The 26,597-nt window shown below is 35.3% G+C and overlaps 1 protein-coding gene across 4 annotated transcripts in view; it reads left to right on the top strand.

Annotated features, from left to right (window-relative positions):
- The window catches only part of VIRMA (vir like m6A methyltransferase associated), a 67,139-nt gene that overhangs the window by 22,037 nt on the left and 18,505 nt on the right, over positions 1-26,597 (top strand). For all 4 annotated transcript variants that reach the window (XM_008541308.2, XM_008541309.2, XM_070630671.1 and 1 more), the window contains exons 6-17: positions 1,348-1,470; positions 2,486-2,758; positions 4,637-5,777; positions 10,007-10,498; positions 11,514-11,668; positions 13,714-13,796; positions 16,462-16,555; positions 16,696-17,240; positions 17,765-18,000; positions 18,483-18,735; positions 20,389-20,606; positions 26,013-26,145. In XM_008541308.2, the coding sequence (XP_008539530.1) occupies positions 1,348-1,470; positions 2,486-2,758; positions 4,637-5,777; positions 10,007-10,498; positions 11,514-11,668; positions 13,714-13,796; positions 16,462-16,555; positions 16,696-17,240; positions 17,765-18,000; positions 18,483-18,735; positions 20,389-20,606; positions 26,013-26,145 (3,746 nt within the window). The remainder of the gene's footprint in view (positions 1-1,347; positions 1,471-2,485; positions 2,759-4,636; positions 5,778-10,006; positions 10,499-11,513; positions 11,669-13,713; positions 13,797-16,461; positions 16,556-16,695; positions 17,241-17,764; positions 18,001-18,482; positions 18,736-20,388; positions 20,607-26,012; positions 26,146-26,597) is intronic.

Here is a 26,597-nt window from a genome sequence, read left to right as displayed (position 1 = left end):
GCTGTAAGCTGTTGAAATAAGGATTTTCAGGAATACATTTTGAAATTACAGTTGAAGTCATTAGGAAAAGTAATTTACTTTACTGTTAGCATTTTATGAGCACACGTAAAATGACCTTTGTTTCTCTTAATCCTGATGTAATATAGTGTGAGGTCCTTGTCTCTGATGGTGGTCACACCCTGTATTTTCATCACTTTTCTTATATCTTAACCTGCTAAGCACAGTTAATGTTTCACTTTTCTTTTTCTTTTAATCTTTCATTCCTCTGTGCTTATTTGTCTTTTTTACCATACTGTGAGCTGCTTGTGAGCAGAGAGTATGCTTTACTTGTATTTGTGTCTTTAGTTTTATCACTGTGCCTGGCTACTCTAAAATTTTGTTAAATTTACTGACTTGTTTTAAAATTGACTTTTAACCTTATACATTGCGTGTGTTTGTGTGTGTATGTATGTTTTTAACTTTTTATTTTGAAATAATTATAGATTTATAAGAGGTTGCAAAGAAATGAACAGGGAAGTCCTGTGCACTATTCTCCAGCCTTCCTCAGTATTAACATCTTTTACAATTATAGTACAGTATGAAAACAAGAAAATTGGCATTCGTACAGCCTGTAGAGCTTGTTTAGATTTCACCAGTTATACATGTACCCGTGTGTGTGTGTTTGTGTGTGTGTATGTATAGTGCTGTGCAATTTTATGTCACGTCTAGCTTTGCATAAGCACAACCACAATCAAGATACTTGATTGTACCATCATAAGATTCCTGGGTGTTACATCTTTATAGCCACACCCATCCCACCCATCCCTAACCTTTGCCAACCACTAATCTGTTCTCCATCTCTATAATTATATTATTTCATGAATGCTACATAATTGGAATCATGCAATAAGTGTCTTTTTGAGATTGGCTTTTTTCATTCAGCATGATTTCTTTGAGGTTCATCCACTTTGTTGCATGTACCAATAATTCGTTCTTTTTTATTGCTGACTAGTATTACATAGTCTAAACGTATCATAGTCTGTCTAACCATTCAACCATTGAAAGGCATTTAGGTAGTTTCCAGTTTTTGGCTATTGCAGTCAAGTTGTTATGAGCATTCCTATATATCTTCTTGTAGGAAAATAAGTCTTCATTTCTCTGAATAATGCCTAAGAGTATATACCTTATGTTTTGGTATGTGGAAAGTCAGAAATTCTAACTTTCCCAATATAAATTAATTGGCGGTTAATTTATCCATAAATTCTGAAGATGAGAAACTCAAATGCTGAATAGCATTTTTGTCTTGCATTCATTTCATTATACTTTAATAATTTGAAAGTTCTTTTTCTGTCTCTAATTAAACTCTAGCTGATGGGGAGAAAGAAGATCAGTTTAATGGAAGCCCTCCAAGACCACAGCCAAGGGGACCAAGAACTCCACCAGGTCCCCCTCCACCTGATGATGATGAAGATGATCCCATGCCTTTGCCAGGTGTAGATAAAATCAGTGTTAGTTTTTGCTCTCTCCTTGATTAATGTTAACAGTGCTTTTTAATTAAAGGAAAAAAATTAGATGCTGGTAATCAAATCTTGATGAATACCCCTTCCCTTTTCATCCTGTGCAGTCTTACCTTGTGTTTTTCTGTTGGCAGGTGAATTTTTAAAAAAAATCAGTTAATTCACTTAAAGCTGTACCGACATTGCTTTGAAAATAAAGTGTTATTATGCAATAATGGTATGTACAGAAGAGTACAGTTAAAAATAAGCAGTATGATTGGAAGAGATAAAAATCTGTATAGTTACTTAATAGCTAAAAAGAAAAGGATTAGTTTATGGTATTAGAATGTAAAATTGTATACTTGTTTTTTTTTTTTTTGAGGAAGATTAGGCCTGAGCTAACATCTGCTGCCAATCCTCCTCTTTTTGCTGAGGAAGGCTGTCCCTGAGCTAATATCATGCCCTTCTTCCTCTACTTTATATGTAGGATGCCTACCACAGCATGGCTTGTCAAGCAGTGCCATGTCCACATCTGGGATCTGAACCGGTGAACCCCGGGGCCAAAGCAGAACATGCGCACTTAACTGCTGTGCCAATGGGCTCGCCCCATATAATTTTACTTTTTTTTTTTGTGGAAGATTGGCCCTGAACTAACATCTGTGCCCATCTTCCTCTACTTTATATGTGGGACGCTTGCCACAGCCTGGCTTGACAAGTGGATGTAGGTTTGCACCTGGGATCCAAACCCTGGGCCGCTGAAGTGGAACGTGCGAACTTAACCACTGCACCACCAGGCTGGCCTCATATACTTTATTAATTCTCACTGTATAAGGCTGTGCACTATATAATCTTAATATTTTTTAAAAGCAAGTTATTCTGCCCTTTTTTTTTTAGGGTATTTATGAGTTAAATCATCCAAAATGTCATTAAGTAGTTGCAGTGTCCAATCCTTCTGTCTCATGTCACTTAAACCATTAAAATAATCCATGCCTTAAATCTTAATTTTTCAGTGTCTGGTGACAAGGAAGAGGATGCTCCTCATAGAGAAGATTACTTTGAGCCCATTTCTCCTGATCGGAATTCTGTTCCCCAGGAAGGTCAATATTCTGATGAAGGAGAAGTAGAAGAGGAACAGCAAGAAGAAGGAGAAGATGACGAAGATGATGTGGATGTAGAGGACGAAGAGGATGAAGATGAGGATGATCGCCATACAGTAGACAGTATCCCTGAAGAGGAAGAGGAAGATGAAGAGGAAGAAGGTGAGGAAGATGAAGAAGGTGAAGGTGAGTATGTTAGCTTGGACTTTGTGGTTTTAAGTACTGGATACTAACTTGATACAGCTTTGAGCAATGCAAAAGAGTGTATAGAAAAGATAAATGGCTTTCAAGAAACCCAAGGGTCAGAAGGTAGCTGGGTCTCAAGACTGACTATACCTGGGATTTCCATCTTTGCCTTATGTTTCTACTTGATTTCTCTTTGTCAACTAACTTGTTTCTCTGTTCATCCCACAGCTTTAATCTCCTCTCTTTAACCAACCAACCTAACTATCTGGCTATATATTGATTCCATTTCCACATTTCCTGTGAGAGAGATTCTGTTTGGCTTGCTACCCTATCAGTTGCCCCTTGCTATCATCAGCTTTGGCCAGGGAAGCAGGCTCATGCAGCAAATACATGATGATTAGGAATTTGATGGGCTCTTTTCAGAGTATGGAGTGGTGTTGTAAGCTGCGTAGAATTCCTAAAGATTTCTACCACCTAGCTATTTTAGCAAAATGCTACATTATTTTTAGAAATCCAGGGGTAAAAAAACCTCAGTTATACAGGGACATGTGACAGCATGATGCAATCTTTTAGTTAGGCTTCGTTTTTTCATTCAAAGCAGAAAGTGAGAGCTATTCAAGCTAATTTGACTCTTAATTTGTCTAAGAAATGGCATGTAATGTTAAAGCATTTGTGCAAATTGACAGATACTGGGTCTTGGTTTCTTCTAAAATAGTGTGAGTGAGGGTCGTTCTACATAAGAGTGAGGGTCATTTCAGTATCACAGGGGCCCTTTTACAAAATATAAATAATTACGTTGTTGAGTGTTACTTTTTTAGCTACCTCCCTTCCCACATTACCAAATAATCCTTTATAGATTTACTGTGTTTGACTAGCAAATAGAAGTTAGATTTTAGGCAGGCTGTTTTCTTAATCAGGGGATGTTTTTGTAGAGAAAGTGAGAGAATGAGGCTGGCTAATTTGATTTTTAATAGAAGACATCTGGCTGATCCAGAGTTAGGCCTCTATAGGCCTTTATCTTTTCAGATATGAGTATATTGCTAAGACTAAATTGTTTTGAGCAAAAGAATGTTAAAAGAGGGCTGGTACTAGAGAAATACTCTGGAAACATTTTCTTTTCTTTCACAGGCTATTATTACCCATCTGTTTTACCACAGCCAGACATGGGTGTTAAAAAGTAAAATCAACAAGTTTTCTGTCTAGTTCTGTTTTGTTTGAAAAGGGGGAAAAATTGCACATGTATCATGATAATAAGAAAGCTTTGTTTTGGCAAAGCTCAGCATTTTAAATAAACAGATTTTCTATAAAATTATGTAATACAGAGCTAGGAAACTGACAGGTAAATACAGAGAAGTAAAAATTCAGGAGTACAAAATTCATTTTCTAAGAAGAACCTGGTTTTTGCTGAAAATACTTGGTTTAGCTTTCTAATTACAGTATTAATTCTTAGTTAATTGTAGTCAACTTTGCTCATCAACTTTTTTTTTCCTTCTTAAAAATACTCTCTCAAGGGGGACAACTTAATTTCTTCCCTCCTGAGAGAAGTATTTTTGTCACTTTGAGGTAATTCTAATTTTGTTTCTGTGAGGAAAAGATATCTACAACAGTTACTTGTAAAGCCGAACAGATATAACAGAAGAATTTGCTTGTGAAGTTTCTTCATAATTATTCTATTAGAAATTATAAAATGTTGGTAATTGTTGATAAGATGTTGGGGCATAAGTTAATTTTGTTGAGGAAATCATTAATTCTTATTATTTGCCATACTTATTAAATGAACTGTAAACGAAATTTTAAAAATATTTTTTGATTAACCAGAGTTTTTTGCATTAAACAACAATCACGTAATACTTAAGTGTTATTCATACTAATTTTCAGGGGATGATGGTTACGAACAAATTTCCAGTGATGAAGATGGAATTGCTGACTTGGAACGTGAAACATTTAAGTATCCAAACTTTGATGTTGAATACACTGCTGAAGACTTAGCTTCCGTTCCTCCTATGACATACGATCCATATGATAGGGAGCTTGTACCACTCTTATACTTCAGCTGTCCATACAAGACTACTTTTGAAATTGAACTCAGTAGAATGAAGGATCAAGGTCCAGATAAAGAAAATTCAGGAGCAATAGAAGCCTCAGTGAAGTTAACTGAACTCTTAGATTTGTATCGGGAAGATAGAGGTGCAAAATGGGTAACAGCTTTAGAAGAAATTCCAAGTTTAATAATAAAAGGATTAAGTTATTTGCAATTGAAAAACACAAAACAAGACTCCCTCAGCCAGTTGGTAGACTGGACTATGCAAGCTTTAAATTTACAAGTAGCCCTTCGCCAACCCATTGCCTTAAATGTCCGACAGCTTAAAGCTGGGACCAAATTAGTGTCCTCACTGGCAGAATGTGGGGCTCAAGGAGTCATGGGACTGCTACAAGCAGGAGTGATCAGTGGGTTATTTGAGCTCCTGTTTGCTGATCATGTCTCATCTTCCCTTAAGTTAAATGCTTTTAAAGCTTTGGACAGTGTTATTAGTATGACAGAAGGAATGGAAGCTTTTCTAAGAAGTAGGCAAAATGAGAAAAGTGGTTATCAAAAACTTCTGGAGCTCATCCTTTTAGATCAGACTGTGAGGGTTGTCACTGCTGGCTCAGCCATCCTTCAGAAGTGCCATTTCTATGAAATCTTGTCGGAGATTAAAAGACTTGGTGATCATTTAGCAGAGAAGACTTCATCTGTTCCTAACCACAGCGAACCGGATCATGACACAGATACTGGACTTGAGAGAACGAACCCAGAATATGAGAATGAGGTAGAGGCTTCAATGGATATGGATCTTTTGGAATCCTCAAATATAAGTGAAGGGGAAATAGAAAAACTTATTAACCTCCTAGAAGAAGTATTTCATTTAATGGAAACTGCACCTCATACAATGATTCAACCTCCTGTTAAGTCTTTCCCAACAATGGCACGTATTACTGGACCTCCAGAGAGGGATGATCCATACCCTGTCCTCTTTAGGTAAGATATTTTTGGTTTTGAAAAATATATTTCACAAATCATTGGAGGAAATTTTATTTGGTTGATTTAGTTTTTTATCTCTTTGTAGGTAAGGCATATCTATGTAAGGATACTTGATATTTCAGAATAGATACTCGTAGTGAAACTGAGAAGTATGTTACTGTGGGTGAACTCTATTTTGTTAGTACTTAAAGTGGTAATAGCAACTTAAGTTAAAGATAGTAATAATCAACAACAATGCTTATGTAAACTTGTCTGTGAGCAAGAATAAATGGGAAACTGTTGAGTTGCTTCTGGAAAGGTGGTACAAGAGGTTGGCATAGGAAGGAGAGAGTTTTTCTGTGTGAACCCTTTTGTACCTTATTATTCTAATACATTGTAAGTTAAACTTATATTTTACTTTAATTTTACAGTCCTGGTTGAAGATCTCTTTAAGGTTCGATTACCACTTGTTTCTGCCATCTAACTCTCTAGTTCTCTGTTGATTCAATTTTGCCATTGCTGTTTGCTGGAACAGCACCCACAGTAGATTTTCTTTATTTTGTTTTAATTTTTGAGACTTGGTTTTTGGCGTTTTGACTGTAAATAATTTTCTAGCTAACATAGTAAATAAAATGGCATTTTTATTATTTTATTCCTTATTTCTGTGATTAATTTTTACCTTAATTTGGGGCATAGTGCATTAACAGAAAATGGGGTACTTGTCCACTGTAAAATCTCCAGCTATCCATTCCTGTTTTTAATTGAAACTATCAGATCTTACCTTAGTTTCAGTTCTTACAGGAGTAACAGAGGATAATTGCTAGAGCAAGGTCTGATAGGAGATGAGGTCAAGAGTACAAGTGTAGAGGTTTCGCTTTAAGCAGGAGTAAGGAAACCTTATGAGTGTACAAATATAGATACATTTGTAGTGCAGAGACAGTAAAGGAACTTCTCACCGATCACTTCATTTTTAAAACAGTAGGAGGAGCTGGCCCCCGTGGCCGAGTGGTTGGGTTCTCGCGCTCTGCTTTGGTGGCCCAGGGTTTCGCCAGTTTGAATCCTGGGCATGGACATGGCGCTGCTCATCAAGCCATGCTGAGGAGGCATCCCACATGCCACAACTAGAAGGACCCACAACTAAAAATACACAACTGTGTAACGAGGGGCTTTGGGAGAAAAAGGAAAAAAAAAATCTTAAAAAAAAATAAAGTAGGAGATGAAGTCATACACTGAGGATGACTGAGGGTGGTGAGTGAAAGGAAAGAGGTAATACTTTCAAACAATCACAGAGGGGAAACTGGTAATTAACGGCTTATTAAGTGCTGTTTTTCCCCCATAACTGGAGGAAGTATGTTTAGGTATCAGACTTTAGGAAAAGGGGCTTTGAATGCTGCACTAAGGAATTTTTATTTTATTTCTAGAATGCATGTGGCTATCTTGAATATTTTGGAGTAGCAAATCTGATATAATCAAAGTAGTATTCTAAGATCATATGTGCAAGATTATTGCACTGGAAAAGAAATTACAGTTACTAGGTAGATAAGCCAGTCTAAAGATTCTTGGTACTAGGTGTTACGTTAAGTACTTGGTCTAATAAAGTGGCAGTTAGAGAGAATGGAAAGACAAATATTGTGCTAATATCGAGAGAGTTTATGAAAGAGCAGTTACTAGGACTTGGCAGCTGGACCTAGTAGGTAGAAGAGAGAAGGAGCTAAAGATGTTTGGAGGTTTCTAGCTAGGGTAATTATCGGAACTGCGGTTTTATTGACAGAAATTGGTAAAATAAGAGGGAGAGTGAATTTTGGAAGGAGAAATAATTGCATTTTGGAAGGATTAGTTTGAAGTGATGGCAAGATTCTAATGTCCCCTGTTGGGGCCTCTCAAGATCATCCGTTTGCTGGGAGGACTCACAGGACTCAGCATTGTACTCAACTGTGATCTGTTACAGCAAAGGGATACAAACCACCATCAGCAAAGATAAAGAGGACATGGTGGTGAAGCTTGGGGAAACCAGTCACAAGCTTCCAGAGTCCTCTCCGAGTGGAGTCACACAGGACCTGCTTACTTCCCCCAGCAATGGATCGTGACATCGTGTGTGAAATGTTTTCTACTGAGGAAGCTCGTTAGAATCTCAGCACCCAAGCTTATTATTGGGGGATAACCAAGTAGGCACCCAGTACCTAGCACATATCAGAATTCCACACTCCCAGAATGAAAGCAGGTGTTCAGCGTAAACCATATTGTTTGCATGAACAATTTAGGCATGGTGAGCATTCTTATCAGTTGGGGGTAGAAACTCTTCCAAAATCCAAGTTCCCAGATGCCAGTCAAGGGGCCAACCTTGAAAGCAGGCCTTTCTAAGAGGAAGCAGTTTGAGGCCTGCTATGTTAACTATTTTCTGAATGCCTCATAAGGTAGTTTAGTATGCTCTTGGAGCATAGTAATTCTGGAATTTTATCTTCTTTGATGGTTCTCTTTGGCTTTGTAGTAAAAAGTTACTGGGGTGTTTTTATCACGAAGTAGAAGCCTCAGTTTAAGCAGTAATATGATTGAGGAGGTGATTTTATACTTTCATTCCAACTATATGACATTCTGGAAAAGGCAAAGCTATGGAGACAGTAAAAAGGTCATTGATTCCCAGGGTTTCAGGGCAAGGGCGGAATAAATAAATAGGTGGAGCACACAGGATTTTTAGGACAGTGAAAATATTCTGTATGATACTATAATGATGGTTACAGGTCATTATTTATTTGTCCAAACCCATAGAATGTATAATACCATGAGTGATGCCTACTGTAAACTATGGACTGGGTGATTATGATTTGTCAATGTAGGTTTATCAGTTGTAACAAATGTACCACTCTAGTTTGAGATGTTGATAATGGGGGAGGCTGTGCACGTGTTGGGGCAGGAAGTAATGGGAAATCGCTGTACCGTCCTCTCAGTTTTACTGTGAACCTAAAACTGCTCTAAAAAATTGAGGTCTTAAAAAAAATGGGGACAGTTTTAGCTTTTGATAAAAATAAATTCCTGTCTTTAATCTACTTATTAGTAATATTTTGACGTATTTATGGAAATTGTTGTGTCACCATTTGCAGTGACTAAAAATGTGAAGGAAATGAGTCAGTATTTTAAATAATTTTTATTCTTTTTTAGCATTCAAAAAATTGTAGTATTTTTCCTAACTCAAAATTAATAAATTTATATTAAGCTAATCTCTTATAGTTAAGAGATATTTTTCCCTTATTTTTGAATTTTTGAAAAAATACTGTTTTTTGGCTCTTTTTTCTTTAAAATCTGGTTAAGTTTCACTTTGAACAAATTGACTTTAGAAAAGAGTTTAAACCTGGCAGAGCCTACATATAAAGAAGGAAATCCATACAGGTAAGGAAACTGATGCATTAAGAAGTTAGTAGTAATTGTGTCTATTTTGGGGTTTTGGGTAAATTCAGACTTCCCACCTAACACTATGTGTGCTAAAAAACAGTTCTTGGATTTGGTAAAAGAGTGCTATGTATGTTAGTATTAGCTATTAAAATACTAAAATTTTGTAACTTGAAATTGTTTTTCTCTAGATATACTACCTGTACTAGATCTGAATGTGCTATATATTTTTATAGTATATGTACTGTATTTTTCCTAGATACTCTTAGACTGATAATGCCATAAGTAGAGTAGGACGATGGTGAAAAAGGAGCATTTGATTAGTGACCTGGAAAGAAGGCCCAGAATTTAAAGTCAGGGTTGACTCTGGAAAGAGAAAACTTGTCAACAGTTATTTTTCAACGTCCATTGAATGCTAGCTAGGAAAAAGCCTCCCAGAACTTTCACTTTTTTTTTTTTTAAGATTTTATTTTTTTCCTTTTTCTCTCCAAAGCCCCCCAGTACATAGTTGTATATTCTTAGTTGTGGGTCCTTTTAGTTGTGACATGTGGGACGCCACCTCAGCGTGGTTTGATGAGCAGTGCCATGTCCGCGCCCAGGATTGGAACTGATGAAACAGGGGCCGCCTGCAGCGGAGCGCGCGAACTTAACCACTAGGCCACGGGGCCGGCCCCAGAACTTTCACTTTTATTTGGTCCACTGGAGAGAGGACTTGCTACTCACATGTTTTTAGTCTAAGCATTATATTGCTGAGGATAAGGATTATGGCCATTAAAATTTTTACCTCTCTCCTGTCTAATGAGTATTGAATAAATGAATAATGTTTTGCACTGACTTGACATATATCACTTAATTTTCTACAGGTATCTTCACAGTCATCACTTCTTGGAGTTGGTTACTTTGCTTCTGTCAATTCCAGTAACAAGTGCCCACCCTGGTGTGCTGCAAGCCACAAAAGATGTTTTAAAATTTCTTGCACAGTCACAAAAGGGTCTTCTTTTTTTTATGTCAGAATACGAAGCAACAAATTTGTTGATCCGAGCTCTGTGTCACCTTTATGATCAAGATGAAGAGGAAGGTCTCCAAACTGATGGTGTTATTGATGATGCATTTGCCTTGTGGCTACAGGACTCAACACAGACATTGCAGTGTATTACAGAACTGTTTAGCCATTTTCAACGTTGTACAGCCAGTGAAGAAACTGACCATTCAGATCTCTTGGGAACCCTTCACAATCTTTATTTGATTACTTTTAATCCTGTGGGAAGATCAGCTGTTGGCCATGTTTTCAGTCTTGAGAAAAATCTCCAAAGTCTTATTACTCTAATGGAGTACTATTCCAAAGAAGCCTTAGGGTAATTTTCTATTTATTCCTTAAATTTTGTATTGTATTTGAAAATGCGTCACTAATGGGCTACTGTCTTAAAAGAAGGTGTTGCTTTGAAAGTAAAAGCTATAATTATTTTTTGACGTAACACATAACTTGTTAATTAAGAATTAAGAGTGACAGAAATCTCGAAGATGTGTCTGTAAAGAAATGAAATGGATCCTTTACCCGCTTCTTCCACTTGCCCCATGTGTTGACAAAGATTGCAACTGTAATACTCTTGCTAATTTGTGTTGACGGGAATCCTAGGGCACAGGAATATATACCTTAAGAGTAATGAAGACTGCCTTGCTGCCTTCTCCCCTCGTCTTCTAAACTGTTCATGGTGCTCTGGTTTCAGAATTGCTTTGACTGGATGAGGGGAATTGAGAATGATAGTAGTTTTGAAGAGCCTGCCCGGTAGCACAGAGGGTTTTAGTTTATGAGAAGAGAAACATGCTCTTCCTGGTTCATGGCACACCAAGCAGTGGCATGCAAGTCACTGGCCTCACAGCGGGGTCTTGATATGAATCCTTGAGTGGCAGGTCTTTTAGGGGCCTATAAAAGGCAAATAATAGTGACTTCTATGACTGTATTTTAATAGTTCTGTAGTGAAAGAGTGATGATGGCAGTAGATTGATTCATCATACTTGTTCCTATTTATCCGGAGTGGACAAATATTTGAAAGGAGACTAGTGAAGTATACTTCCTAATCTTTCATTGCTAATGAAGTATATGTGTTAATAATTCACTGTTCTGATTTATTTCATAATAGAATTTCACTTTTCATCATGATGCATGTACTTTTCTTTTTGTACACTTTTAAGTAGTATTTTCAGGTGAATTGGAGGTGAACTCTATAATCTGATTTCTTGTCTTCAGGAAGTTAGTCGTTTCATTGTAAAATTTCTTGGTCTCTTTAAAACCAAGTAGAAAAAGTGTTTAAAATTGTTCCTGAAAAATTGTTTTTGTACCAAAAACTTAAAAACCTTATTTTGTTTCAGTGATTCCAAGTCTAAGAAGTCAGTAGCTTATAATTATGCATGCATACTTATTTTGGTGGTGGTTCAGTCTTCCAGTGACGTGCAGATGCTCGAACAGCATGCAGCGTCTCTCTTGAAGCTTTGTAAAGCAGATGAAAATAATGCTAAATTGCAAGGTATGGTACCTGAAGTTGTTTTAAGCATTTGTGATGTGTGAAGGAAAAAGCCTTTGAATATCTGTAATTGGTGCTTTATCATATTTGGATAATATACCCAGTAATACTCTGTTTTTAGCTTCTTGAAAGTACCTTTTATAAAGGTGTTTTATATGGTGTTCTTAAGAAGATTTTCAGGAAATTGTTGAAAGTACTTTTTTCTGGAAAAGTTACGGAAGTTGTTGGTTGGTTGAAGTCCTAATCAAAATGGAAGAAGTAATTTAAAGATGAACTCAGAAGTTCATTTTTGTGTATTGTTTGCATGTATGTGTGTTTTCTATATATGTATTTTTAAGTACAACACTGTCCTAAATATAACTTAGAAATCCATTTGTGGTTCATTAACACATTTTTGCTGTCCTCAAAAATGAAGAATAATGAATATGAACATTATTTTCTAAAGTTTATAAATGCCTACTGAATGAAGTTTTTGGCACATCTTATGTGGGCAGTCTTGAACAGTTTAAGGTATCTAATCACAATTTATTATTTTATTTTGGTTCCTGGCTTTCTGAACTTACCAAGTAGAAAGTGTGATAACATTGAGTAAATATTGTAAGTAGCATGTGGCTTGTTTTCTTTTTAATCCTAAATTTTATGTGTGGGATACCACCAGTAAAAGTTGGGTAGTAAACCCAACTTTCCTTATTGGAAATAGACTTTTATCCCTCAAGTATGTCTTTATAAAAGGAGGACACACGGCATCTTCAAAGGTATTATTAATACTTTGCTACTTATTCTGGGTGATGGGTACACTCATATTTGTTTTATTATTATTCCTTATATCTTTCATTTGAGCTATGTATTCTCTATATTTGAAAGAGTTAATTTAAAAATGTGTAGGAAAAATTACACATGTACACAGTTGTAATCCTTATGGAGGAGTGGAGAGTGGTATATTTCATTCATGTTTGCTGTTATTATTTTGAAGTGATAGTGCTTACTTGTAATTTTCTAAAGGCAAATTAGGAAATTGACAAAATTTAAAGTTTATGTTAAGGGAAAAGGCACTCAGCAAATGTCCCACCACAAGCTTGATCTTGTTAGAAATTAATACATTTTGTGCATTTTTTGGGGGGGCTTGGGAGGCAGTGGCAGTGTTAGGTGAATAAATGCTATGTTATTATATTAGTTTATAAGCAGTCACTTTTTTTGTGTGTGTGAGCAAGAGTGGCCCTGAGCTAACATCTCTTGCCAATCCTCCTCTTTTTGCTTGAGCAAGATTGTCGCTGAGCTAACACCTGTGCCAGTCTTCCTCTGTTTTGTGTTGGATGCTGCCACAGTGTGGCTTGAGGAGTGGTGCTAGGTCTGCGCCCGGGATCTGAGCCTGTGAACCCCGGGCTGCCAAAGCACAGCACACCAACTAAGCCACTACGCCACTGGGTCGGGCCCCTATGAGCAGTCACTTAAAAAAATTTTTTTTAATGTTTCAAGTTTGATTGTTGCATAAAAATTTAACTTAGGGTCGGCCCGGTGGCACAGCAGTTAAGTTCGTGCGTTCTGCTTCTTGGTGGCCCGGGGTTCACTGGTTCGGATCCTGGGTGCGGACATGGCACTGCTTGGCACGCCATGCTGTGGTAGGTGTCCCACATATAGAGGAAGATGAGCACGGATGTTAGCTCAGGGCCTGGCTTCCTCAGCTGAAAAAAAAAGAGGAGGACTGGCAGTAGTTAGCTCAGGGCTAATCTTCCTCAAAAAAAATAAAAATTCGACTTAACTAGATGGTCCTGTTTAAGCATTTAAATGTTTGAGTTTTCAGAAACCAATTAACTAAGAGTGGTTACTTCTTATTTATTCTAAATCAGTGAAGTAAAGCTTCATTTACATTTGATTTTAAGGCTTGTTTAAAGAATTAGACACAAGTTCATCCCTCTATGAAATTTAGATTATTGAAATCAGTATGGATCTGATAGTGTTTTTCTTTGGAAAAGAATACCTTTACTTCCTTGATAAAAAGGCTTTTATTTTAAAATATTATATTATAAATTACTCTTTTTGTTTTTAAGAACTTGGCAAGTGGCTTGAACCTCTGAAAAACCTTAGATTTGAAATTAATGGCATCCCAAATCTAATTGAATATGTTAAACAGGTAAGTAAAACTTAAAAGTACCTTGATTTTATGAAACCGTGTGGTGATGTATAGTAATATTTTATTAAATCACTTGTATATAATGCAGTAATTGTTAAATGTACTTGATAGATTTACTAGACTTTGTGGGTACAGATTGGTAAATGGATGTAGATGGGTGTGTGATTGTGTATATACATGAGCACACATGCCCACAACCCTGTGTATTCTACTGCTTTCCGCTACTAGGATCTGAATCCTATTTTTTCTCTCAAATTGGAATAATATCACCTACCATTTTGATAACGTTTACAAAAATGTTTTAAAGTTAAATGCTATGGTAATAGAACTTGTTTCACTTAAACTTCAATCAGTGAAAAAGAATTTCCCTCAAAATTTTTAGGTGAAAATTGATGGAGTCAATTCCAGGTAATGGGGACTAGTTCTGTTTTTGTTAATTTGGCATGGTCAAATCTGCATTTGAAATAATTAATAAAAGTTTGATATCATAAAATTCTTAATATGCAGTTGAAAAATTCATAATATAATTTAAGTAATTCAAGATGAAAAGTTCATTAAAATCACTGCATTGTTAGTTAATTTTGAAAGTTTTTAATTTTTCTTTGCGTCTTAGTTGATGCAATATGTAGCATAGGAAGAAGGGCTAAAGGCACTCAAAGATATAGAAAAAGTTTTAGGTTAGAGGGCAGAATGGACCTTGAATTACCTCCTCTTTCATTTAATAGATGAGCTATGTATGTGTGTATTTATGTGTGTGTGTGTGAGTGTGTGTAAACCACCTGGTCTTGGAATTGAAATATATATTATTAAAGTAATTTATGCATATTGTCCAATCTGTTGCTAGACCCAGCAACAAAGTACTGTTTGGGCTTATCTACTTTAGATTTTTCTTCACTGATTTGTTTGCCCTTTTCTTTTTACTCCATCTCTTCTAAGAGTACTCTACTTCCTATGGTGCCATCATATTCTTCTCTTCCTTGTTCTATACCTCAAATGACACTTAAAGATTTTCATTATGGTCAGTGTTTTATTTTAACAGAAGTACAATAGTGTCCTGTAAATTTAGATAATCATGTATTCTGGGTGCTTAGGCATGGTCAGGTGACTATATAAGATGTTCAGTTCAGATGGCTTGAGTAAAATAAATCAATAAGAAATTAGTTCTAGAAATTTGAATTACATGCTGTAATGAAAAGTGTTGACTTTTATCAAATCCTTATCCCATTAGTTATGATTATTATAAGTGACCCTCATTCCAAGATATACTAAAAACAGTTGATCTAAGACTGGAACTTCACTCTGTGGCTCCCTGCTGCCTATGTAATTTGTGGAATTATTGAAACGCAGCAAGGAAGAAATTAGAGGAAAGGATAATCTAAGGTGGGAAACATGAGGGAAAGGAATTTTCTTATTTTGGAATTTCTCCTCTGAGTTTTAGAAGCTGAAATACAATAGTCACCCCTTATCCAAAGTTTGGCTTTCTGTGGTTTCAGTTACCCATGGTCAAGTACACTGAAAGTATTAAATGGAAAATTCCAGAAATAATTCATAAATTTTAAATTGTGCACTGTTCTAAGTAGCGTGATGAAATCTTGTGCCATCCTGGTCTATGCTGCCTGGGACATGAATCATCCCTTTCTCTAGCGTATCCACACTGTATACACTACCCACCTGTTAGTTACTTAGTAGCTGTGTCGGTTATCACATTGACTATCGCAGTATTGGTATTGCAGTCTTGTGTTCAGGTAACCCTTATTTTATTTAATAATATCCCCAAAGTGCAAAAATAGTGATGCTTGCAATTTGGATATGCCAAAGAGAAGTTATTGTTGTTAATTTCTTACTGTGCCTAATTTATAAATTAAATGTATACATGTATGTATGTGTAGGAAAAAACAGTATATATAGAGTTCAGTACTATCTGTAGTTTCAGGCAGCTACTGGGGGTCTTGGAACACATCCCCTGCAGATAAGGGGGGACTGCTTTAGTAACATTTTTTAATGTTTCTTCTGAGTTTTTTTTAACCATCTATATTCTGTTCTGTGGAATCTAGAAAAACAAAGCAACTTAAACATAACTATTTCTTGCCAGAAAACAGCTTGGGCAGGTGCTAAAGACATAGGCAACTGTATTTCTTTTTCCTCTAACCGTGCCTCAACTGGCCATCATAACTAGGCTTTTGTAGCATCTGCATTTTTTAAAATGTATGTTGTCCAGTCCTAAAACATTCCCTGTTGCTTCCTCAGTTTTGAAAGAGATTTAGTACCCACAGAGCTTTGTAAAATTAGTCATTGCTTCATTTTTGGGAGGGAGAATGTATAGAAAGAGTATATGAAAAAAAGTTATTTTAAATTCTTAATACAGAGTCTCATACATTTCTGTATATTACTTTTGTTTTAGTTGGTACCTTTGAATATACTTGTACTTTACAGTTATCCATTTTATTTATATAATACCATTTATGGTACAATATATGCCAAAGATCAAATAACCTTTATAAAACTTCATTAGCCTTATCCGTGTTGTGAATTTACTTAAGAAACTTAAAATGATATAACTACTTAACTTGAAGTTCTTATTTTTAACTAATGCTTTCTCTGGAATTTTCTCTTGATCTGATGGGTACCAAGAAATTAAACTTTCTGTTCATTTTTATTTTTAAAGAATATTGACAATTTGATGACCCCGGAAGGAGTTGGCCTTACCACTGCCTTACGAGTTCTCTGTAATGTGGCATGCCCACCACCCCCCGTTGAAGGTAATGTGGCTACTGTACTTTGAAACCTACTATTCTTTAAGCCTAGTGTAAATATTATTTATTAAATAAAATATTTTAAAATATTAAGATTATTAATATATAAGTAATTATTTTTTTCTTTCCTCTTATCCTGTGTAAAGGTCAACAGAAAGACCTGAAATGGAATCTTGCTGTTATTCAGCTTTTTTCTGCTGAAGGAATGGACACCTTTATTCGGGTTCTGCAAAAATTGAACAGTATTCTGACTCAGCCTTGGAGGCTCCATGTCAACATGGGGACTACCCTTCACAGAGTTACTACTATTTCAATGGCTCGCTGCACACTCACTCTTCTTAAAACTATGTTAACAGAACTCCTGAGAGGTGGATCCTTTGAGTTTAAGGACATGCGTGTTCCTTCAGCACTTGTTACTTTACACATGCTCCTGTGCTCTATCCCCCTCTCAGGCCGTTTGGATAGTGATGAACAGAAAATTCAGAATGATATCATTGATATCTTATTGACTTTTACACAAGGAGTTAATGAAAAACTCACAATCTCGGAAGAGACTCTGGCCAATAATACTTGGTCTTTAATGTTAAAAGAAGTTCTTTCTTCAATCTTGAAGGTTCCTGAAGGATTTTTTTCTGGACTCATACTCCTTTCAGAGCTGCTGCCTCTACCATTGCCCATGCAAACAACTCAGGTATCACTTCCGTATAACATGCATCTTATAAAATGACTGCAGTAACACTTTAAAAAAAGCCAGTGATTTTGTTAAAAAAAGAAAACCTCATCCCCTTCCCCCCAAAAAGACATAAAATAACTGGATGGGGGTGAGATAAAACTGAAGCAAGTTGGTCATTGAGGAAATATGGGGATAGCATTTTTAAAATAAATTTTTGTTAACATGAGTTTAATATACTGTTATGTATACTTGTATGTTTGTTATTTTTAAATCATTTTTCCCCCTTATCATGTGTTAGAATTTGCCATTAACCTGGTTGCTTCGCCAATGGACTCTGATCTACTGACTGCTAACCTGAAAATAATAAGATTTTTTTAGATGCATTGAATTCAAGTAAATGTTTAATTGTGTAATAGGACATTAATGTTTTAAGCATGTAGTAAAGATGTTCTTTTCATAACAGTTCTTCCTGAACAGTTTTTGTGACTATAAATAAATATTTAAAAAAATCTACGTACACACACATTATACTTTTTTAACAGGTTATTGAGCCACATGATATATCAGTGGCACTCAACACCCGAAAATTGTGGAGCATGCACCTTCATGTTCAAGCAAAATTGCTCCAAGAAATAGTTCGGTCTTTCTCTGGCACAACCTGCCAGCCCATTCAACATATGTTACGGCGTATTTGTGTTCAATTGTGTGACCTTGCCTCACCAACTGCACTTCTGATTATGAGAACTGTGTTGGATTTGATTGTAGAAGACTTGCAAAGGTATTTTCATTTTGCATTAAAGTTTTTTCCCTCAAGTTATTTTTGACACAGATACGTTTTTTCACTTAGAATTTGGAAACCAGGGTTTAGAATACTCAGATAATATATGTATACATGTAAAGATACACACATACATATATATACACACATACATATATATGAATATGAATATATGTAGATTATTTTTAATTGGAAAAGTTTATTTTATTATTTCACATGCAAAATGCCTTGAAGGTCTTGATATTTGGATGTTTGAAAGGTGAACTATAAAGTACTGTGATTTGAGATAATATATTGTTGAAAACCTGAATTTATAAAATTTTATAGTTAATTGTAAAATTTCAGAGAAATTGTCATATCTAAGGAATGAAATGTTTTATACAAGATTTGTATAAGTTGATATGTGTTGAATAATAAATATTAGTTAAATAATGCCTTAAAATCAAGAACTTTGTTTACTAAATGTATTGATTTTATTTCAGCACTTCAGAAGATAAAGAAAAACAGTATACTAGCCAAACCACCAGGTTGCTTGCTCTTCTTGATGCTCTGGCTTCACACAAAGCTTGTAAATTAGCTATTTTGCATCTAATTAATGGAACTATTAAAGGTGATGAAAGATATGCAGAGATTTTCCAGGATCTGTTAGCTTTGGTACGGTCTCCTGGAGACAGTGTTATTCGCCAACAGTGTGTTGAATATATCACATCCATTTTGCAGTCTCTCTGTGATCAGGTATTTATAGTTATTTTATAAATTCTTTGTGTATATTATTAAAAAGCTTCTCTTGATATAAATCTTTGCTGTGAACAAAGAGATCTCACCTATTTTATTACTCCTGCTGTTGTTTAGGGAGATAAAGTTGACTAGTGAACCAAGAATAAAATGGTTTGGTGCTTCATGCTTTCTTTGGGTTTGTACTTCACAGGTTTCTCTGAAGAGCTTTTTTCTTCAGATTGTGTCCTTGGATGGTTGCTTTATGTACCACTGTATTCTTTGGGGTTGGTTATGTCTAGTATGTTCATTTTCGTTCCAATTGTGTTATATACCAAATCATTCTTGAATTTTATAGTTTGTGATTGGTTGAATTAATATGTTCTCTTGTTAAGAAAACCTTTGAAGGCATCACAGGCTACTACAGTTTTCGTGTGTTTCATACTACTGTGCTTGTAGATGTTGACTAAACGTAGTAGTATTTTTCCTGCTGTCTATATTTTTGACTTCCAGTTTATAGTTCCATGAGTTAATGAGAATTGTTTTAAGTTTTAAAGCCCACTGTGATTGGGATCTTTGGAGATTTCCAAGCCTAATAGCATTTTAGCTTGTCAAAATGCTCCTGCTATCTAATCATGAGATGTGATTTTTTTCAGGCAGAATATTTTTGATAGGATCCCAAATTGGAATATTATCTTTTTCTAGCTTAACAAAAATCCAGTTTGGTTATATTTAACACTTAAGTCAAGAGGGAACATTTTGGTGTGACTTGTTTTCACAAAAAGGGACCTGGTAGAAAATAATTTTGAACCTAGTAGAAAGGATATTTGACTGGTGTTTGTGATATTATCCACATTGAGTTGTATGACTACACTGAATAGCACTAGCATCCCAGCTGCCCTTATCACGTAAACCTCATTCTTGGTCTCACTTTGTTATACTACCCTCTGATTCAAGCTTTGTTTTATAGTTTTAAGCCAAGTTGAATACTGGTTTGCAGTATGTTGAAGTGATTAAAGGTGATGAGACATACCTAAAAATGTTCCTATAAAATCCACTTCTATAAAAAGAGTAGAGCTTTTAGTTATTGTTAGCTACACTTGCTTAGCATTGAAAAACTTCAATTTTAAAAGTATGTAAAAACTAGAGGAAAATACATAGTTGGATGACTGTGCTTAAATTTTTATTTGCTCCATCCATCCATCCCTTTTTGTGATATTTTAAATTCCAATATGGATATGTTTATTAAAATTTATTTCTCTGAATGGTTTTTTTAATAAATGAAAAAATATTCAAATGAATGAATAATACAGTGATTTAAAATATTTTAGTACCAAAAGCACTTCACCATAACCTTTTGAAGATAGAAACTACACTTGGTGCAACACAGAAGGAAAAATTTTTAAAGAGATGTTCTTTTAAAGTAAAAATATTGTAAAGTAAAATATGTGACTTTATTTCTTTGTGTGTGTTTCCTTTCATTAACTTTTATAAAAGGGCAAAATGATTCCTTTGTTCTTAATGTATTTGAACCTGTGTTTGGGATGGGATGGTAACAGTAATAGTTTAATGAGATAATTTCTAATTACTAATAGCTATGTATTTCTGAAGTAAAAATGCTAAGTGATGATAATCATTAAAAAAAATTATTCCTACTCCCCTCCTCCCTCACAGGACATTGCACTTATTTTGCCAAACTCTTCTGAAGGTTCAATTTCTGAACTGGAGCAGCTCTCTAATTCTCTACCAAACAAAGAATTGATGGCCTCAATCTGTGACTGTCTACTGGCTATGCTAGCTAACTCTGAGAGCAGTTACAACTGTTTATTAACATGTGTCAGAACAATGATGTTTCTTGCAGAGCATGATTATGGATTATTTCATTTAAAAAGGTAATGCTTTATCTAATTTAATATACTCTTGGATTTAATTTTTCACTCTGTCACTTCCCACAATAATTAATTCATAGCTATTGTAGAAGGTTAAAGGTATGATTTCCTTCATGTGGAGAAATCTTGTGTTTATGGAAAAGATTTGTTAGCAGTGAAGTGTGCTAGCAATTAAATCTTTAGGATTGAAAATATAAGTCGAATAAATAGACAAATAATATGGACGTCTTACAATATATTTAAGAAGGAAATCTTATCGTTGCAGGGATGTTAATTCATTCTGTAAGATATTTGTTTTGTTGATATATTCACCTGTAGTCCTTCAAAGATGACGATACTGTGATTGTTATAGACCTTAAAGCTAAGTGTTGATTCTGTGCTTTTTATTCTCTAGAGGAATGGCTGAGATGAAATTAATTTGAAATGATATAAACTTGGGCTCTCTCTGTTCATGCCCTCATTTTTTTCTTCACTGGGAAAGTAGCTGGCTATTGTATAGATTTATTTGGGAATTTGTAGAAGTACATAGGATTATGAGAGACAAAGAAGGAGGAAACATATTTGTGCTTCTCTCTCATTAATTCTTGCAACATTGGTTGAAAACTTATGTTCCCAGGTTCTATGTTTGGTCCTGGCTCCTACCCTCTCCATCTCCTTGTCCTGATAAACCTGTCTCGTTTCCTGTATTTTCTCTCTCCGTTGGTGGCACCTGCTGAACATCCAAGTTTTCCTCCTTCCACCTTTCTTCTCTCCCCTCCCCGCTCTCTCACCAAAGTCGTTAAATTTTACTTCATGAAGGTCCTTTTTCCTATTGTCTGGGTATTTGCTCTGTATTCTTTAGAACTCTCCTTTTTCAGTATACTTCCAAGAAAGCCAGAAGCTGTCATTGATCTCTCCATTTCTAGCTGGGTTAGGTGCTCTCACAAATACCCTTTGCATATCTCTGCCATAGCATTATATGTGATGTTGTTGGCTTTGCTAAACTTATGTTTCTCATTCTTTTTTTTTAACCTGTAATCTTTTCCTAAGTAGTCTTAACCTATTCCCTTTCTCCCTTTAGCTCAGATCTTTCTGCTAAGCTCCAAGTAATTTATGTAAACAGCTTTACTTGGTTATTTAATGGACATCTCAAACTGAACAGATCTAAAGCAGAGCTCTTGATATTCTGGCTGCAAAAGTGTTTCTGTCTTGTTCATCCTAGTAAATGGTATTACCATCCACCCAGGTACACTACCAAAACTCCAAGATTTTTGATTCTTCTTTTTTCCTCACCCTCTACATACAGTTCATCAGTAAGTCCTGTGGATTATACCTCCAAAACGTATCCTGAATCTTATCCTTTTTTTCCACCTCCATAGCTACAGCCCATGTCCAGTCCACTGTCATTTCTTTGCAGTAGCCTCCAGTCTATTCTCCTTGCTAATACTGTTGTTCCCCTAAAATCTGTTGTTAGCAGCCAGAGTGATCTTTTTAAGCTTAAAACAGATATGTGTCATTGTTTTGCTTAGATTCTTGTAATGGCTTCCTCTTGCACTGCAACTAAAATCTAAACTCTTTATAGTGATCTGTAAGGCTCTATATGTACAATCTGGCCCTTGCTTATCTCTTTGACTTATCTCATAGCTCTTTTATCTTCACTTTTTGCTATCCTGTCAAGCTTATTCTTACCTCCAGGTTTTTTAGCCCCCTAGATCTTTCTAGGATTTTTTTCCCTCACTTTGCTTAGGTATTTGCATAAATATATTTCCTGTCTAAATATCTGTCTAAAATAACCTACCCTTTGTGTCCCCCATTCCTTATCCTCCACTATATTTTTCACTGTATTTATACTGTTTGACATTACGTTATATAGATTTATTGCTTATTTGGTTGTCTCCCTCACTAGAATATAAGCTACATGAGGATAGGGACTGTCTCTTGACTATATTCCCCCCAGCACCTAGATACTGCAATACATAGTAGATACTGTGAAGGAATAAAAATGAATACTGGATTCATTTAGTCCACAAATATTTACTGAATGCCTTTTCTGGGCTAGACACTATTCTAGGTCCTGGGGGAGTCAGTAAAAAAAAAAAATCCCTGCTTTCTTGGTGCTTTCATATGACTGGGGGTAGATAGACAATAGGTAATAAATAAATAAAATGCGTAGTATGTTAAAGAAAAACATAACATAGGGCAGTTTGACTGAATGCTAGAGTGAGGGTGGGAGTTGTCATTTGAAGTATGGGAAAGTGATAAAGAAAGCCCTTACTAAGAAGGTGACCCATGAACAAAGACCAAGAACCAAATGAGGTGAGGAGTGAAACATGCTACATCCTAGGGGAGAACACTTGCAAATAGCAAGCCTAACATGTCTGAGAAACATCCATGAGGCCATAGTGACTACCCTTGAAGTGAGTGAGCAAGGAGAAAAATGGTGGGGCATAGTGTCAGAGAAGCAAAGGTGGCATAAGGTGGGGACGAGATGATCAAGGGCCTTAGTGCTTTATTAAGGGCCATTGTAAAGTTTTGAGCTGAGATATATTGCGTGATCTGGCTTTTTTAAATAAACAGATCATTATATACTTTTTCCTGTAGTCCTCTCAACAAGCCTGAGGTAGGTATCACTTAAAATAATTTTTTTTTGGAGATAATTTTAGAGTTTCAGAAGAATTGCAAAAATAATAATACGGAGTTCAGATATACTCTTAACCCAGCTTACCCTTATGTTAGCATCTTATTTAACCATTGAGTAGTTATGTCAAAACTAAGAAATTAACCTTGGCATCATACCATTAACTAAAATACAGGACTTATTTGTGTTTTACCAGTTTTTCCATTAATCTTCTTTTTCTGTTCCAAGAGCTAAGATAGGATCCTACATTGATTGCATTTAGTTGTAATGTATTCATTCTGTCTCCTCCTTCCTTATTTTTCATGACTTTGACATTTTTGGAGAGTACTTGTCAGCTATTTTGTAGAATATCCCTCAATTTAGGTTTGTCTGATGTTTTCTCGTAATTAGATTGAGATTATATTTTATTGAGAAGGATACCACAGAGGCAATGTACCTTTCTTAGTGCATCAAATCAGGAAATACATGATGTTGATAGGTATACTAATGATATAAACTTTGATCACTTAACTGAGGTACTGTCTACCAGAATTCTGTACTGCAAATGTAGTAATTTTCCATTTTTAATTACAAAATATTTCAGAGAACATCCTTTGAGATTATGCAGATATCCTATTTCTGCCTAAAACTTTTGTCCACTAATTTTGGGATCTCTCAGTGAATTTTGGCATGTGGCAGTTATTATTCTGGTGTTCTAATGGTGATTTCCTATTTCTCTCATTCCTTTTTCATTTATTAGTTAGCCTTCTGTAAGGAAGAGTTATCACTTTTTCCTCATTTATTTATTTATTCAGGTATTTATATCAGTATGGCTTTATGGACATTATTTTGTTTTCTTGTATAATAATCCAATACTCTTGTTACTTATTTTGTTGCTCAACTTGTGTCACTGATTTTGGTTTTCCGCTCATTGGATACAGCTAGGAAATATTTTTCTGTGTCCTTACACATATAAACACGTCTACATTTATTTTTGCATCTATTTATCTGTATATATGTATTTCTAAAATTGAGTCCATACTGATACTTTGATTCCACTCCAGTATCAGAAGGTTGGTTCTAACCTTCCGCTTCTTTGTAACCTCATTCTCCAACAATATGAAACCTAGCTCTCATTATCTATATTTTCTTATTAGCCCTATTGTACAAAATTAAGTAGTAGTTTGTAACTATTTACTAACACGTACTCCTTGACAAATAAATTTAGCAACTAGAATACAGTATTTGTGTATAGTTTTTTTTGTTTTTAGTATTACTGTATCCAGTCAAAACACTTGTTTTCCAGAGTTACTTAGATCAACTCCTTTATTCTCCATCTCCTTCGGTTTGGTTATATGATTTGTTTGTAGTACAATTAGATTCGTTTCTCACAGTCTGCATTCTATTTACCCCCAAATTTTGGTTGATTTGTTTTAATTTACATTCAGTAAAATTTGTGTTTTATGATGTGCAGTTCTATGGATTTTGACAATGTGTTTATCACCACAGTTCCGTAAAGAGCAGTTCCATCACCCCAATTCCAGTGTGCTAACATTTTATAGACGACCTCTCTACAAGTTGAGCAACAAAATACCAGAATTTGGTATTGCTAGTTTCTTTTTTTTATTTTAGACATTCCAATATGTGTGTGGTGGACCCCAGTTTTTGATAGACCATGGAAGTAGGGCTCGGTTGCTTAAGGTTATATATAATGGCTAGTAATTGGTATAGTCTAATTTTGAATCCATGCTTTTTCCATTAATCGTATTGTCTTTGTATTTGATCTCATTCCTGTTTGTTGTGCCTTGTCTATTTCCTTATTTTATAAAGTTCTCAAGAGTAGGAGTTTTATCTTTCTCTTTTTTGTATTGCTTTACCAAAATTTTGTATGATGGTGTTTCAGAATCTAAACACATTTTTCAAATACAAACAGCACATGTTTAGTGTTAATGTCATGCTTATTTTCATTTTGGCTAATTATGTTACACTGTAAAGGACGTAGTTGAATGTTAGAATAGTTTGCCCTTGAAATTCTCTTTTGATCAACTAAGAACTGTAAATGCATACGATAATTTTACCAGAACTATTGTCATGATTTTAGATATATATTATAATTGTTATGCTGAAATTTCTCTCCATCAGGGGTTGGCAAACTATGGGCTGCAGACCACATCCAGCCTGCCACCAGTTTTTGTAAATAAAGTTTTATTGGAACATAGCCAGTGTTTATGTGCTGACTGTGGCTGTTTTCCCACTACACCAACAGTTGAGTAGTTGTGACTGAGATTGTTTTTGTGTATAGAGAGAAACAGACTGAGTTTTGTATTGCCCGTAAAGCCCAAAATATTTACTATAAAGGTCTTTACATAAGAAGTTTGCCAACCCCTGCCTCTATACCCTTGATTTTCTTCTGGCAGGTTACAGTGTCAAAAAGATAGTCGTTTATTGTAGTTATTATATAAGTTAGGCTATCTGGTCAGGCTTCTGAGACAGCTATAACCTCCTTATGTTAGAGAAATCCTCAGGTCATAAAGAGTATAAAAATAGGGAACCTGCAAGTTTCGTTTGCTAAGTTTTATGCCTTCATTATTTGAGGGAAGTTTTTTCTTTAAGAGCTTGAAGCTTTATAAAGAGATGTCACCTATAGATATTGCTTTGTTATATAGTTTGTGTACACAGACACACCAAAGTACTTTTTACATCTTTTTAAATGGTAGATTAAACTTTCTTCTGTCTGTACTGAGATTGTTCATTTCTCATGTTTGATTTATATGCACAAATTTTAAGACATCTCCTATTTTCTTTATTTACAGTTCTTTAAGGAAAAACAGTAATGCTCTGCATAGTTTATTGAAACGAGTGATCAGCACATTCAGTAAGGACACAGGTGAACTTGCATCTTCATTTTTGGAATTTATGAGACAAATTCTTAACTCTGACGCAATGGTAAGTGTATTTTTATATATATATGTATTTGATGTTTCTTAAATTTACAAACTTTTGTCATGAGTTAAAAAATCACTTGGGTTCAAAAGTATCTTGGAATACACAATGCTTTTTGGAACTTGGAACTTAGTGCTTTTTCTATGCCCTCACCCCATTATAAATACAATTTCTTTGTTTATTAAAAAAATAGATGTTTATGGGCTGGCCCCATGGCCCACTGGTTAAGTTTGGTGTGCTCTGCTTCAGCTGCCCGGGTTTGGTTCCTGGAAATATTGTGGACACAATTCCAGAAGCCATTAATAGGCCTGCCTTTAAAAAGTGTTTGTGGTCAAATAAGTTTGGAAATGTCTCCCCTGATGGAGCTTAACTGTGCTCATTAATATATTAAAAGCTCTAAAAGATAAATAGAAACTTGATTTACTGCAATCTGATCCAGCTTTGTCCAAATGTAT

The sequence above is a fragment of the Equus przewalskii genome, chromosome 8 (genome assembly GCF_037783145.1).
Source record: "Equus przewalskii isolate Varuska chromosome 8, EquPr2, whole genome shotgun sequence".
NCBI classification, from domain to species: Eukaryota; Metazoa; Chordata; class Mammalia; order Perissodactyla; family Equidae; genus Equus; species Equus przewalskii.
This window is presented reverse-complemented; position numbering and strand designations above follow the sequence as displayed.